We start from the raw sequence: 16,373 nt of genomic DNA on the forward strand, positions 1-16,373 counted from the left end.
AAGATAGCCTTATTTGGTAAAATACCAATTCCGTATTATAGCAAGAACAGCTCAAATAAGCAAAGAGAAATGACAGTCTATCATTACTTGAAGACAAGAACTTTGAATGTTATGTTTCTTCAAGTGTAGTCGCAGAAACCATCAAGCTCTATGATGAAACTGGGTCTCATGAGGACAGCCAGAGGAAAGGAAGACCCAGAGTTCCCTCTGCTGCAGAGGATACATTCATTAGAGTTACCAGCCTCAAAAATTGCAGCCCAAAAAAATGCTTCACAGAGTTCAAGTAACAGACACATCTCAACATCAACTGTTCAGAGGAAACTGCGTGAATCAGGCCTTCATGGTCGATTTGCTGCAAAGATACCACTACTAAAGGACAACAATATGAAGAAAAGACTTGCTTGGGCCAAGAAACATGAGCAATGGACATTAGACCGGTGGAAATCTGTCCTTTAGTCTGATGAGTCCAAATTTTTGGTAAAACAGGTTTAAATTTGCCTGTATTAAAGTCCCCGGCCACTAGGAGCGCCGCTTCTGGATGAGCAATTTCTTGTTTGCTTATGGCCTTATACAGCTCGTTGAGTGAGGTCTTAGTGCCAGCTATGGTTTATGGTGATACATAGATGGCTACGAATAATATAGATGAGAACTCTCTTGGATGATAGTGTGGTCTACTGCTTATCATAAGGTACTCAACCTCAAGAGAGGAATACCTCAAGAATTCTTTAATAGTAGACATCGCACACCAGCTGTTATTGACAAATAGACACACACCCCGCCCTTCGTCTTACCAGACGTAGCTGCTCTGTCCTGCCGATGCATGGAAAATCCTGCCAGCTCTATATTATCCATGAAGTCATTCAGCCAAGACTCGGTGAAACATAAGATGTTACAGTTTTTAATGTCCCGTTGTTAGGATAGTCTTGATCGTATATCATCCATTTTATTCTCCAGTGATTGCATGTTGGCCAATAGAACAGATGATAGTGGAGGCTTAAGCCCTACGAATTCTCAGAAGGCAGCCCAACCTCCGCCCACTTCTTCTCAGTATTTTCTTCACGCAAATGATGGGGATTTGGGCCAGTTCCTGAGAAACCAGCATATCCTTCACGTCTGACTTGTAAAAAAAAGAAAAAGCTTCATCCAGTTCGAGGTGAGAAATCGCTGTTTTGATGTCCAGAAATTATTTTAAGTCATAAAAAGCAGCGTTATGTACAAAATAAAAAATAAGTTACAAACAACGCAAAAAAAATGAACAAAATAGCAAAGTTGTTTAGGAGCACGTAAAATGGCAGCCTTTCCCGCCGGCGCCATTCTTACACCACTTACGCCAAATGTGTGTTGTTGAATTTTCTGTTTGCTCAGGCAAAGTTGTCTATTTAGACAACAAGGAGGAACAGGGTCAAATGTTGGGGGATAACAGACCCTTTACTATTATTTAATGGGATGGTCTCTGCGCGCCTTAGGGTAGAATTTGAGTTGTATAAAATGATAAACAGTGTTTTAGGAGATATGGTGTGTCGGGAGGGGGGTTGCTGCCTGTACAGCTGGGGAAGATAGGTTGGATATATGGTTGTAGAAGTGGTGAGGTTTTGGTTATTGTGATGTTTGATGTTGAGGGCAAGTTGAGTATGCAGCACAGGGATATTGTTTTTTAAAGGGGGGGGGGGGTGAGGTTTAATGAAATGAGGATGTATCATTAAAGAAAGACCTTCTCTCTCTCTCTCATTACCAGTATCCTCTCTCTCTCTCTCTCTCTCTCTCTCTCTCTCTCTCTCCCAGTACCCTCTCTCTCTCTCTCCCAGTACCCTCTCTCTCTCTCCCAGTACCCCCTCTCTCTCTCTCTCTCTCTCTCTCTCTCTCTCTCTCTCCTTCGCTGTCTCTCCTCTCTCCCAGTACCCTCTCAGTCCCTCTCTCAATTCAAGGGGCTTTATTGGCATGGGAAACATGTGTTAATATTGGCAAAGCAAGTGAGGTAGATAATATACAAAAGTGAAAATAAATATGGGTTGTATTTACAATGGCGTTTGTGCTTCACTGGTTGCCCTTGTGGCAACGGGTCACAAATATTGCTACTGTGATTTCCCCCAGTAGATATGGGAGTTTATCAAAATCGGGTTTGTTTTCGAATTCTTTATGGGTTTTATCTGAGGGAAATATGTGTCTATGGTCATACATTGGGCAGGAGGTTAGGAAGTGCAGCTCAGTTTCCACCTCATTTTGTGGGCAGTGAGCACATAGCCTGTCTTCTCTTGAGAGCCATGTCTGCCTTTCTCAATAGCAAGGCTATGCTCACTGAGTCTGTACATAGTCAAAGCTTTCCTTAAGTTTGGGTCAGTCAGTGGTCAGGTATTCTGCCGCTGTGTACTCTCTGTGTAGGGCCAAATAGCATTCCAGTTTGCTCTTTTGTTGTTGATTCTTTCCAATGTGTTAAGTAATTATCTTTTTGTTTTCTCATGATTCGGTTGGGTCTAATTGTGTTGGTGTCCTGGGGCTCTGTGGGGTCTGTTTGTGTTTGTGCGCAGAGTCCCCTGTACCAGCTGGCAGAGGGGGGTCTCCCTCCAGGTTCATCTCTCTGTAGGTGATGGCTTTGTTATGGAAGGTTTGGTAATCGCTTCCTTTTAGGTGGTTGTAGAATTTAACGGCTCTTCTGTGGATTTTGATAATTAGTGGGTATCGGCCTAATTCTGATCTGCATGCATTATTTGGTGTTCTACCTCTTTCCATCAATTTGTATAGCAGACCCTCATGCCAAATTGAGTCGAAGGCTTTTTTGAAATCAACAAAGCATGAGAAGGTTTGCCTTTGTTTTGTTTTGTTTGGTTGTCAATTAGGGTGTGCAGGGTGAATACATGGTCTGTTGTACGGTAATTTGGTAAAAAGCCAATTTGACATTTGCTCAGTACATTGTTTTCATTGAGGAAATGTACGAGTCTCTCTCTCTCTCTCTCTCTCTCTCTCTCTCTCTCTCTCTCTCTCTCTCTGTCTCTCTCTCATCTCTCTCTCTCTCTCTCTCTCTCTCTCTCCTCTCTCTCTCTCTCTCTCTCTCTCTCTCTCTCTCTCGCTCTCTCTCTCTCTCTCTCTCTCTCTCTCTCTCTCTCTCTTCTCTCTTCTTTATCAGAGGCTCACACGGCCTCCCGCTGTAATTGAAAAGAGAGAGAGCATCAGAAAGTCGTTGCTCTTCTTGAGGAAGGATACAGAGGCATTTGAGTCATTGCCAAGGGAACGCACCAGGGCCTTGAGCAGGGCACCAACGTACAGCAGTGCAGGATGGGAAATGTACACATACATGATACAATCAGGTTAACCAGACTATCAGGTTAAAGTAGAGACAGCCAGCTTTAGTTTAAAGGGAATTTTAATCTATTTAGAAATTACAGCACTTTCTGAACATTCAGTCCCCGCATTTTAGTGGAGCAAAAGTATTGGGACAAATGAATTTATATGTGTATTAAAGTAGTAACAAATTAAGTATTTGTATATATTCTGTCACTTCAATGTCACCATAATAATGTAAAAAACATTTATATTTGGCCTCAATATTGGAATACCAATGGAGGATGGACGTAGAAAATGCAAATCGCTACTGTATGCATGTGTTGAATTCTACATACTCACACTGAAGACTTTTGCAGCCTCTGACTTAAAGCTACGGTAATGATATTAGATTATCTTCCCCTGCAGTTGTTTTGGTAATCAATAATAATTGAGAATGACCATTAAACATATTCCCAGATAGTCCCTTTGAGGACGAATGAAAGGCCTTTCCACACAGACACTACGTCTACATACCGTTGCAGAGTGAAGCGCTGTATTGATTTTCATCTGACTACCGCCATATTCTTTCATTTGATTCATGCAGAAAACAAGCGTTCCCAACGAGAGATACAATTATATGACAATGAATAAGCATTCGATAATTCGACCCCCATCCCAACTTGATTTAAAAGAGTCGATAATGTACCATTTTCACTGCAATTGTGTTCCAACCGTGTGGAGTATGAATTTGCAGATAGAGCTAGATTCATATTGATGAGGAACAAAAGTGCAGTGTGGAGATTCTGATCTCTCTCCAAGGATATTATCTCTCTTGGAAATATCAAAGATAGTTTTTTTGAGAAGTTGTTCTTTTATTTTAAAACAGATTCATTGAGTTGATCCGAGTTGACCCGAAACTGAGAGTTTGAAAATAAATTCTACATGGACTAGCTTGCTTACCTGTCTATCTGTCTCTCTTCCTTTCCTTAGCAAGTAGCTAATGTTTGATCTCTGTTGATTCTTCTGAAGTGGTTTCACGTTCAAAAACACTCCCTCCCTCCCTCCCATCCCTCCCTCCCATCCCTCCCTCCCTCCCTCCCTCCCTCCCTCCCTCCCTCCCTCCCCTCCCTCCCTCCCTCCCTCCCTCCCTCCCGCCCTCCCTCCCGCCCTACCTCCCGCCCTACCTCCCGCCCTACCTCCCTCCCTCCCTCCCTCCCTACCTGTTTCCCCCCAGACGGGCAGGTATTCATCCTGTTGTATATCCAACATCAGCTCCAGTCCGTTACCCATCCCTCCCTTCATGGTCACCAGCAGCGGCCGGTTATCTTGGCCAGAGTTGAACGTGTAGCATTTCCCATAACGGGTGAAGATCTGAAACAAGAAGGCCAATGGGTTTCAATTAGCAGTATAATGAAGAAAACGCAATGTGTCTCAAATGCCAAGCAATAAAGGGCACTATTACTATGACCTAAGCCACAAGGTACCTGCATTTGGAAAGTATTCACCCTCCTTGACCTTTCCACATTTTGTTACGTTACATCCTTATTCTTAAATGGATTCAATTGTTTTTCCTCATCAATATACACACAATAGCCCATAATGACATCACAATACCCCATAATGACATCACAATACCCCATAATGACATCACAATGGTGGAGGGATGTGGCCACAACAGTAGATACCTGGTGGTGGAGGGGTCTGGCTACAACAGTAGATACCTGGTGGTGAGGTGGGGTGGGGGGGGAAGTGGCTACAACAGTAGATACCTGGTGATGGAGGGGTGTGGCTACAACAATAGATACCTGGTGGTGGAGGGGTGTGGCTACAACAATAGATACCTGGTGGTGGAGGGGTGTGGCTACAACAATAGATACCTGGTGGGGGGTGTGGCTACAACAATAGATACCTGGTGGGGTGTGTGGCTACAACAATAGATACCTGGTGGGGGGTGTGGCTACAACAATAGATACCTGGTGGGGGGTGTGGCTACAACAATAGATACCTGGTGGGGTGTGTGGCTACAACAATAGATACCTGGTGGGGGGTGTAGCTACAACAATAGATACCTGGTGGGGGGTGTGGCTACAACAATAGATACCTGGTGGGGTGTGTGGCTACAACAATAGATAACTGGTGGGGGGGTGGCTACAACAATAGATACCTGGTGGGGAGTGTGGCTACAACAATAGATACCTGGTGGTGGAGGGGTGTGGTTACAACAGTAGATACCTGGTGGTGAGGAGGGGGGGGGGGTGGGAAGTGGCTACAACAGTAGATAACTGGTGGTATGTGGTGTGGCTACAACAGTAGATACCTGATGGTGAGGTGGGGGGGGGGGAGTGGCTACAACAGTAGATAACTGATTGTGGGGGTGTGTGGCTACAACAGTAGATACCTGGTGGTGGGGGGGTGGGGACTGGCTAAACAATAGATACCTGGTGGTGGAGGGGTGTGGCTACAACAGCAGATACCTGGTGGTGTAGGGGAAGTGGCTACAACAGTAGATACCTGGTGGTGTGGGGACGGAAGTGGCTACAACAGTAGATACCTGGTGGTGTGGGGGGGACGTGGCCACAACAGTAGATACCTGGTGGTGTGGGGGGGGAAGTGGCTACAACAGTAGATACCTGGTGGTGTGGGGGGGAAGTGGCTACAACAGCAGATACCTGGTGGTGTATGGGGAAGTGGCTACAACAGTAGATACCTGGTGGTGTGGGGGGGAAGTGGCTACAACAGTAGATACCTGGTGGTGTAGGGGGAAGTGGCTATAACAGTAGATACCTGGTGGTGTGGGGGGGAAGTGGCTACAACAGTAAGATACCTGGTGGTGTGGTGGGAAAGTGGCTACAACAGTAGATACCTGGTGGTGTGGGGGGGAAGTGGCTACAACAGTAGATACCTGGTGGTGTCGGGGGAAGTAGCTACAGCAGTATATACCTGGTGGTGTAGGGGGAAGTGGCTACAACAGTAGATAGCTGGTGGTGTGGGGGGATTTGTCTACAACAGTAGATACCTGGTGGTGTGGGGGGGAAGTGGCTACAACAGTAGATACCTGGTGGTGTGGGGGGGAAGTGGCTACAACAGTAGATACCTGGTGGTGTAGGGGGAAGTGGCTACAACATTAGATACCTGGTGGTGTGGGGGGAAGTGGCTACAACAGTAGATACCTGGTGGTGTAGGTGGAAGTGGCTACAACAGTAGATACCTGGTGGTGTGGGGGGAAGTGGCTAAAACAGTAGATACCTGGTGGTGTGGGGTTAAGTAGCTACAACAGTAGATACCTGGTGGTGTGGGGGGAAGTGGCTACAACAGTAGATACCTGATGGTGTGGGGGGAAGTGGCTACAACAGCAGTTACCTGGTGGTGTGGGGGGGGTAGTGGCTACAACAATAGATACCTGGTGGTGTAGGGGGAAGTGGCTACAACAGTAGATACCTGGTGGTGTAGGGGGAAGTGAAGACAACAGTAGATACCTGGTGGTGTGGGGACGGAAGTGGCTACAACAGTAGATACCTGGTGGTGTGGGGGGGACGTGGCCACAACAGTAGATACCTGGTGGTGTGGGGGGGAAGTGGCTACAACAGTAGATACCTGGTGGTGTGGGGGGGAAGTGGCTACAACAGCAGATACCTGGTGGTGTATGGGGAAGTGGCTACAACAGTAGATACCTGGTGGTGTGGGGGGGAAGTGGCTACAACAGTAGATACCTGGTGGTGTAGGGGGAAGTGGCTATAACAGTAGATACCTGGTGGTGTGGGGGGGAAGTGGCTACAACAGTAAGATACCTGGTGGTGTGGTGGGAAAGTGGCTACAACAGTAGATACCTGGTGGTGTCGGGGGGAAGTGGCTACAACAGTAGATACCTGGTGGTGTCGGGGGAAGTAGCTACAGCAGTATATACCTGGTGGTGTAGGGGGAAGTGGCTACAACAGTAGATAGCTGGTGGTGTGGGGGGATTTGTCTACAACAGTAGATACCTGGTGGTGTGGGGGGAAGTGGCTACAACAGTAGATACCTGGTGGTGTGGGGGGGAAGTGGCTACAACAGTAGATACCTGGTGGTGTAGGGGGAAGTGGCTACAACATTAGATACCTGGTGGTGTGGGGGGAAGTGGCTACAACAGTAGATACCTGGTGGTGTAGGTGGAAGTGGCTACAACAGTAGATACCTGGTGGTGTGGGGGGAAGTGGCTAAAACAGTAGATACCTGGTGGTGTGGGGTTAAGTAGCTACAACAGTAGATACCTGGTGGTGTGGGGGGAAGTGGCTACAACAGTAGATACCTGATGGTGTGGGGGGAAGTGGCTACAACAGTAGTTACCTGGTGGTGTGGGGGGGGTAGTGGCTACAACAATAGATACCTGGTGGTGTAGGGGGAAGTGGCTACAACAGTAGATACCTGGTGGTGTAGGGGGAAGTGAAGACAACAGTAGATACCTGGTGGTGTGAGGGGGGAAGTGGCTACAACAGTAGATACCTGGTGGTGTAGGGTTAAGTGGCTACAACAGTAGATACCTGGTGGTGTGGGGGGAAGTGGCTACAACAGTAGATACCTGGTGGTGTAGGGGGAAGTGGCTACAACAGTAGATACCTGGTGGTGTAGGGGGAAGTGGCTACAACAGTAGATAACTGATTGTGGGGGTGTGTGGCTACAACAGTAGATACCTGGTGGTGGGGGGGGACTGGCTACAACAATAGATACCTGGTGGTGGAGGGGTGTGGCTACAACAGTAGATACCTGGTGGTGTAGGGGAAGTGGCTACAACAGTAGATACCTGGTGGTGTGGGGACGGAAGTGGCTACAACAGTAGATACCTGGTGGTGTGGGGGGGACGTGGCCACAACAGTAGATACCTGGTGGTGTGGGGGGGAAGTGACTACAACAGTAGATACCTGGTGTTGTGGGGGGGAAGTGGCTACAACAGCAGATACCTGGTGGTGTATGGGGAAGTGGCTACAACAGTAGATACCTGGTGGTGTATGGGGAAGTGGCTCCAACAGTAGATACCTGGTGGTGTGGGGGGGAATTGGCTACAACAGTAGATACCTGGTGGTGTAGGGGGAAGTGGCTACAACAGTAGATACCTGGTGGTGTGGGGGGAAAGTGGCTACAACAGTAAGATACCTGGTGGTGTGGTGGGAAAGTGGCTACAACAGTAGATACCTGGTGGTGTGGGGGGAAGTAGCTATAACAGTATATACCTGGTGGTGTAGGGGGAAGTGGCTACAACAGTAGATAGCTGGTGGTGTGGGGGGAATTGTCTACAACAGTAGATACCTGGTGGTGTGGGGGGAAGTTGCTACAACAGTAGATACCTGGTGGTGTGGGGGGGAAGTGGCTACAACAGTAGATACCTGGTGGTGTAGGTGGAAGTGGCTACAACAGTAGATACCTGGTGGTGTGGGGGGGACGTGGCCACAACAGTAGATACCTGGTGGTGTGGGGGGGAAGTGACTACAACAGCAGATACCTGGTGGTGTATGGGGAAGTGGCTACAACAGTAGACACCTGGTGGTGTGGGGGGGAAGTGGCTACAACAGTAGATACCTGGTGGTGTAGGGGGAAGTGGCTACCACAGTAGATACCTGGTGGTGTGGGGGGGAAGTGGCTACAACAGTAAGATACCTGGTGGTGTGGTGGGAAAGTGGCTACAACAGTAGATAACTGATGGTGGTGGGGGGTGTGGCTACAACAGTAGAAACCTGGTGGTGGAGGGGTGTGGCTACAACCGTAGATACCTGGGGGTGGAGGGGTGTGGCTACAACAATAGAAACCTGGTGGTGGAGGGGTGTGGCTACAACCGTAGATACCTGTGGGTGGAGGGGTGTGGCTACAACAATAGATACCTGGGGGTGGAGGGGTGTGCTTACAAAAATAGATACCTGGTGGTGGAGGGGTGTGGCTACAACAGTAGATACCTGGGGGTGGAGGGGTGTGGCTACAACAGTAGATACCTGGTGGTGTGGTGGGGAAGTGGCTACAACAGTAGATACCTGGTGGTGAGGTGGGGGGGGTGGGAAGTGGCTACAACAGTAGATAACTGGTGGTATGTGGTGTGGCTACAACAGTAGATACCTGATGGTGAGGTGGGGGGGGGGGAGTGGCTACAACAGTAGATAACTGATTGTGGGGGTGTGTGGCTACAACAGTAGATACCTGGTGGTGGGGGGGGGGGGGTGGGGACTGGCTAAAACAATAGATACCTGGTGGTGGAGGGGTGTGGCTACAACAGCAGATACCTGGTGGTGTAGGGGAAGTGGCTACAACAGTAGATACCTGGTGGTGTGGGGACGGAAGTGGCTACAACAGTAGATACCTGGTGGTGTGGGGGGGACGTGGCCACAACAGTAGATACCTGGTGGTGTGGGGGGGAAGTGGCTACAACAGTAGATACCTGGTGGTGTGGGGGGGAAGTGGCTACAACAGCAGATACCTGGTGGTGTATGGGGAAGTGGCTACAACAGTAGATACCTGGTGGTGTGGGGGGAAGTGGCTACAACAGTAGATACCTGGTGGTGTAGGGGGAAGTGGCTACAACAGTAGATACCTGGTGGTGTGGGGGGGAAGTGGCTACAACAGTAAGATACCTGGTGGTGTGGTGGGAAAGTGGCTACAACAGTAGATACCTGGTGGTGTGGGGGGGAAGTGGCTACAACAGTAGATACCTGGTGGTGTCGGGGGAAGTAGCTACAACAGTATATACCTGGTGGTGTAGGGGGAAGTGGCTACAACAGTAGATAGCTGGTGGTGTGGGGGGAATTGTCTACAACAGTAGATACCTGGTGGTGTGGGGGGGAAGTGGCTACAACAGTAGATACCTGGTGGTGTGGGGGGGAAGTGGCTACAACAGTAGATACCTGGTGGTGTAGGGGGAAGTGGCTACAACATTAGATACCTGGTGGTGTGGGGGGAAGTGGCTACAACAGTAGATACCTGGTGGTGTAGGTGGAAGTGGCTACAACAGTAGATACCTGGTGGTGAGGTGGGGGGGTGGGAAGTGGCTACAACAGTAGATAACTGGTGGTATGTGGTGTGGCTACAACAGTAGATACCTGATGGTGAGGTGGGGGGGGGGGGAGTGGCTACAACAGTAGATAACTGATTGTGGGGGTGTGTGGCTACAACAGTAGATACCTGGTGGTGGGGGGGGGGTGGGGACTGGCTAAAACAATAGATACCTGGTGGTGGAGGGGTGTGGCTACAACAGCAGATACCTGGTGGTGTAGGGGAAGTGGCTACAACAGTAGATACCTGGTGGTGTGGGGACGGAAGTGGCTACAACAGTAGATACCTGGTGGTGTGGGGGGGACGTGGCCACAACAGTAGATACCTGGTGGTGTGGGGGGGAAGTGGCTACAACAGTAGATACCTGGTGGTGTGGGGGGGAAGTGGCTACAACAGCAGATACCTGGTGGTGTATGGGGAAGTGGCTACAACAGTAGATACCTGGTGGTGTGGGGGGGAAGTGGCTACAACAGTAGATACCTGGTGGTGTAGGGGGAAGTGGCTATAACAGTAGATACCTGGTGGTGTGGGGGGGAAGTGGCTACAACAGTAAGATACCTGGTGGTGTGGTGGGAAAGTGGCTACAACAGTAGATACCTGGTGGTGTGGTGGGGAAGTGGCTACAACAGTAGATACCTGGTGGTGTCGGGGGAAGTAGCTACAACAGTATATACCTGGTGGTGTAGGGGGAAGTGGCTACAACAGTAGATAGCTGGTGGTGTGGGGGGAATTGTCTACAACATTAGATACCTGGTGGTGTGGGGGGAAGTGGCTACAACAGTAGATACCTGGTGGTGTAGGGGGAAGTGGCTACAACAGTAGATAGCTGGTGGTGTGGGGGGAATTGTCTACAACAGTAGATACCTGGTGGTGTGGGGGGAAGTGGCTAAAACAGTAGATACCTGGTGGTGTGGGGTTAAGTAGCTACAACAGTAGATACCTGGTGGTGTGGGGGGAAGTGGCTACAACAGTAGATACCTGATGGTGTGGGGGGAAGTGGCTACAACAGTAGTTACCTGGTGGTGTGGGGGGGTAGTGGCTACAACAGTAGATACCTGGTGGTGTAGGGGGAAGTGAAGACAACAGTAGATACCTGGTGGTGTGGGGGGGGAAGTGGCTACAACAGTAGATACCTGGTGGTGTAGGGTTAAGTGGCTACAACAGTAGATACCTGGTGGTGTGGGGGGAAGTGGCTACAACAGTAGATACCTGGTGGTGTAGGGGGAAGTGGCTACAACAGTAGATACCTGGTGGTGTAGGGGGAAGTGGCTACAACAGTAGATAACTGATTGTGGGGGTGTGTGGCTACAACAGTAGATACCTGGTGGTGGGGGGGGGGGGGGGGGGGACTGGCTACAACAATCGATACCTGGTGGTGGAGGGGTGTGGCTACAACAGTAGATACCTGGTGGTGTAGGGGAAGTGGCTACAACAGTAGATACCTGGTGGTGTGGGGACGGAAGTGGCTACAACAGTAGATACCTGGTGGTGTAGGGGGGACGTGGCTACAACAGTAGATACCTGGTGGTGTGGGGGGGAAGTGACTACAACAGTAGATACCTGGTGGTGTGGGGGGGAAGTGGCTACAACAGCAGATACCTGGTGGTGTATGGGGAAGTGGCTACAACAGTAGATACCTGGTGGTGTATGGGAAGTGGCTACAACAGTAGATACCTGGTGGTGTGGGGGGGAAGTGGCTACAACAGCAGATACCTGGTGGTGTAGGGGGAAGTGGCTACAACAGTAGATACCTGGTGGTGTGGGGGGGAAGTGGCTACAACAGTAAGATACCTGGTGGTGTGGTGGGAAAGTGGCTACAACAGTAGATACCTGGTGGTGTGGGGGGGAGGTGGCTACAACAGTAGATACCTGGTGGTGTCGGGGGAAGTAGATATAACAGTATATACCTGGTGGTGTAGGGGGAAGTGGCTACAACAGTAGATAGCTGGTGGTGTGGGGGGAATTGTCTACAACAGTAGATACCTGGTGGTGTGGGGGGAAGTGGCTACAACAGTAGATACCTGGTGGTGTGGGGGGGAAGTGGCTACAACAGTAGATACCTGGTGGTGTAGGGGGAAGTGGCTACAACATTAGATACCTGGTGGTGTGGGGGGAAGTGGCTACAACAGTAGATACCTGGTGGTGTAGGGGGAAGTGGCTAAAACAGTAGATACCTGGTGGTGTGGGGTTAAGTAGCTACAACAGTAGATACCTGGTGGTGTAGGGGGAAGTGAAGACAACAGTAGATACCTGGTGGTGTGGGGGGGGAAGTGGCTACAACAGTAGATACCTGGTGGTGTAGGGTTAAGTGGCTACAACAGTAGATACCTGGTGGTGTGGGGGGAAGTGGCTACAACAGTAGATACCTGGTGGTGTAGGGGGAAGTGGCTACAACAGTAGATACCTGGTGGTGTGGGGGGGAAGTGGCTACAACAGTAGATACCTGGTGGTGTGGGGGGGAAGTGGCTACAACAGCAGATACCTGGTGGTGTATGGGGAAGTGGCTACAACAGTAGATACCTGGTGGTGTGGGGGGGAAGTGGCTACAACAGTAGATACCTGGTGGTGTAGGGGGAAGTGGCTACAACAGTAGATACCTGGTGGTGTGGGGGGGAAGTGGCTACAACAGTAAGATACCTGGTGGTGTGGTGGGAAAGTGGCTACAACAGTAGATACCTGGTGGTGTGGTGGGGAAGTGGCTACAACAGTAGATACCTGGTGGTGTCGGGGGAAGAAGCTACAACAGTATATACCTGGTGGTGTAGGGGGAAGTGGCTACAACAGTAGATAGCTGGTGGTGTGGGGGGAATTGTCTACAACATTAGATACCTGGTGGTGTGGGGGGAAGTGGCTACAACAGTAGATACCTGGTGGTGTAGGTGGAAGTGGCTACAACAGTAGATACCTGGTGGTGTGGGGGGAAGTGGCTAAAACAGTAGATACCTGGTGGTGTGGGGTTAAGTAGCTACAACAGTAGATACCTGGTGGTGTGGGGGGAAGTGGCTACAACAGTAGATACCTGATGGTGTGGGGGGAAGTGGCTACAACAGTAGTTACCTGGTGGTGTGGGGGGGTAGTGGCTACAACAGTAGATACCTGGTGGTGTAGGGGGAAGTGAAGACAACAGTAGATACCTGGTGGTGTGGGGGGGGAAGTGGCTACAACAGTAGATACCTGGTGGTGTAGGGTTAAGTGGCTACAACAGTAGATACCTGGTGGTGTGGGGGGAAGTGGCTACAACAGTAGATACCTGGTGGTGTAGGGGGAAGTGGCTACAACAGTAGATACCTGGTGGTGTAGGGGGAAGTGGCTACAACAGTAGATAACTGATTGTGGGTGTGTGTGGCTACAACAGTAGATACCTGGTGGTGGGGGGGGGGACTGGCTACAACAATAGATACCTGGTGGTGGAGGGGTGTGGCTACAACAGTAGATACCTGGTGGTGTAGGGGAAGTGGCTACAACAGTAGATACCTGGTGGTGTGGGGACGGAAGTGGCTACAACAGTAGATACCTGGTGGTGTAGGGGGGATGTGGCCACAACAGTAGATACCTGGTGGTGTGGGGGGGAAGTGACTACAACAGTAGATACCTGGTGGTGTGGGGGGGAAGTGGCTACAACAGCAGATACCTGGTGGTGTATGGGGAAGTGGCTACAACAGTAGATACTTGGTGGTGTATGGGGAAGTGGCTACAACAGTAGATACCTGGTGGTGTGGGGGGGAAGTGGCTACAACAGCAGATACCTGGTGGTGTAGGGGGAAGTGGCTACAACAGTAGATACCTGGTGGTGTGGGGGGGAAGTGGCTACAACAGTAAGATACCTGGTGGTGTGGTGGGAAAATGGCTACAACAGTAGATACCTGGTGGTGTGGGGGGGAGGTGGCTACAACAGTAGATACCTGGTGGTGTCAGGGGAAGTAGATATAACAGTATATACCTGGTGGTGTGGGGGGAAGTGGCTACAACAGTAGTTACCTGGTGGTGTGGGGGGGTAGTGGCTACAACAGTAGATACCTGGTGGTGTAGGGGGAAGTGAAGACAACAGTAGATACCTGGTGGTGTGGGGGGGGAAGTGGCTACAACAGTAGATACCTGGTGGTGTAGGGTTAAGTGGCTACAACAGTAGATACCTGGTGGTGTGGGGGGAAGTGGCTACAACAGTAGATACCTGGTGGTGTAGGGGGAAGTGGCTACAACAGTAGATACCTGGTGGTGTAGGGGGAAGTGGCTACAACAGTAGATCACTGATTGTGGGGGTGTGTGGCTACAACAGTAGATACCTGGTGGTGGGGGGGGGACTGGCTACAACAATAGATACCTGGTGGTGGAGGGGTGTGGCTACAACAGTAGATACCTGGTGGTGTAGGGGAAGTGGCTACAACAGTAGATACCTGGTGGTGTGGGGACGGAAGTGGCTACAACAGTAGATACCTGGTGGTGTAGGGGGGACGTGGCCACAACAGTAGATACCTGGTGGTGTGGGGGGGAAGTGACTACAACAGTAGATACCTGGTGGTGTGGGGGGGAAGTGGCTACAACAGCAGATACCTGGTGGTGTATGGGGAAGTGGCTACAACAGTAGATACCTGGTGGTGTATGGGGAAGTGGCTACAACAGTAGATACCTGGTGGTGTGGGGGGGAAGTGGCTACAACAGCAGATACCTGGTGGTGTAGGGGGAAGTGGCTACAACAGTAGATACCTGGTGGTGTGGGGGGGAAGTGGCTACAACAGTAAGATACCTGGTGGTGTGGTGGGAAAGTGGCTACAACAGTAGATACCTGGTGGTGTGGGGGGGAGGTGGCTACAACAGTAGATACCTGGTGGTGTCAGGGGAAGTAGATATAACAGTATATACCTGGTGGTGTAGGGGGAAGTGGCTACAACAGTAGATAGCTGGTGGTGTGGGGGGAATTGTCTACAACAGTAGATACCTGGTGGTGTGGGGGGAAGTGGCTACAACAGTAGATACCTGGTGGTGTGGGGGGGAAGTGGCTACAACAGTAGATACCTGGTGGTGTAGGGGGAAGTGGCTACAACATTAGATACCTGGTGGTGTGGGGGGAAGTGGCTACAACAGTAGATACCTGGTGGTGTAGGGGGAAGTGGCTACAACAGTAGATACCTGGTGGTGTAGGGGGAAGTGGCTACAACAGTAGATAACTGATTGTGGGGGTGTGTGGCTACAACAGTAGATACCTGGTGGTGGGGGGGGACTGGCTACAACAATAGATACCTGGTGGTGGAGGGGTGTGGCTACAACAGTAGATACCTGGTGGTGTAGGGGAAGTGGCTACAACAGTAGATACCTGGTGGTGTGGGGACGGAAGTGGCTACAACAGTAGATACCTGGTGGTGTAGGGGGGACGTGGCCACAACAGTAGATACCTGGTGGTGTGGGGGGGAAGTGACTACAACAGTAGATACCTGGTGGTGTGGGGGGGAAGTGGCTACAACAGCAGATACCTGGTGGTGTATGGGGAAGTGGCTACAACAGTAGATACCTGGTGGTGTATGGGGAAGTGGCTACAACAGTAGATACCTGGTGGTGTGGGGGGGAAGTGGCTACAACAGCAGATACCTGGTGGTGTAGGGGGAAGTGGCTACAACAGTAGATACCTGGTGGTTTGGGGGGGAAGTGGCTACAACAGTAAGATACCTGGTGGTGTGGTGGGAAAGTGGCTACAACAGTAGATACCTGGTGGTGTGGGGGGGAGGTGGCTACAACAGTAGATACCTGGTGGTGTCGGGGGAAGTAGATATAACAGTATATACCTGGTGGTGTAGGGGGAAGTGGCTACAACAGTAGATAGCTGGTGGTGTGGGGGGAATTGTCTACAACAGTAGATACCTGGTGGTGTGGGGGGAAGTGGCTACAATAGTAGATACCTGGTGGTGTGGGGGGGAAGTGGCTACAACAGTAGATACCTGGTGGTGTAGGGGGAAGTGGCTACAACATTAGATACCTGGTGGTGTGGGGGGAAGTGGCTACAACAGTAGATACCTGGTGGTGTAGGGGGAAGTGGCCACAACAGTAGATACCTGGTGGTGTGGGGGGGAAGTGGCTACAACAGTAAGATACCTGGTGGTGTGGTGGGAAAGTGT

The 16,373-nt window shown here is 50.4% G+C and overlaps 1 protein-coding gene across 2 annotated transcripts in view; it reads right to left on the bottom strand.

The window, feature by feature from the left end:
* LOC109881109 (acid-sensing ion channel 1) overlaps positions 1-16,373 on the bottom strand; it is a 414,829-nt gene that overhangs the window by 65,087 nt on the left and 333,369 nt on the right. For both annotated transcript variants that reach the window (XM_031816930.1, XM_031816581.1), the window contains one exon: positions 4,479-4,629. In XM_031816930.1, coding sequence (XP_031672790.1) covers positions 4,479-4,629 — 151 coding nt within the window. The remainder of the gene's footprint in view (positions 1-4,478; positions 4,630-16,373) is intronic.

Source organism: Oncorhynchus kisutch, linkage group LG1, assembly GCF_002021735.2.
Source record: "Oncorhynchus kisutch isolate 150728-3 linkage group LG1, Okis_V2, whole genome shotgun sequence".
Lineage (NCBI taxonomy): Eukaryota > Metazoa > Chordata > Actinopteri > Salmoniformes > Salmonidae > Oncorhynchus > Oncorhynchus kisutch.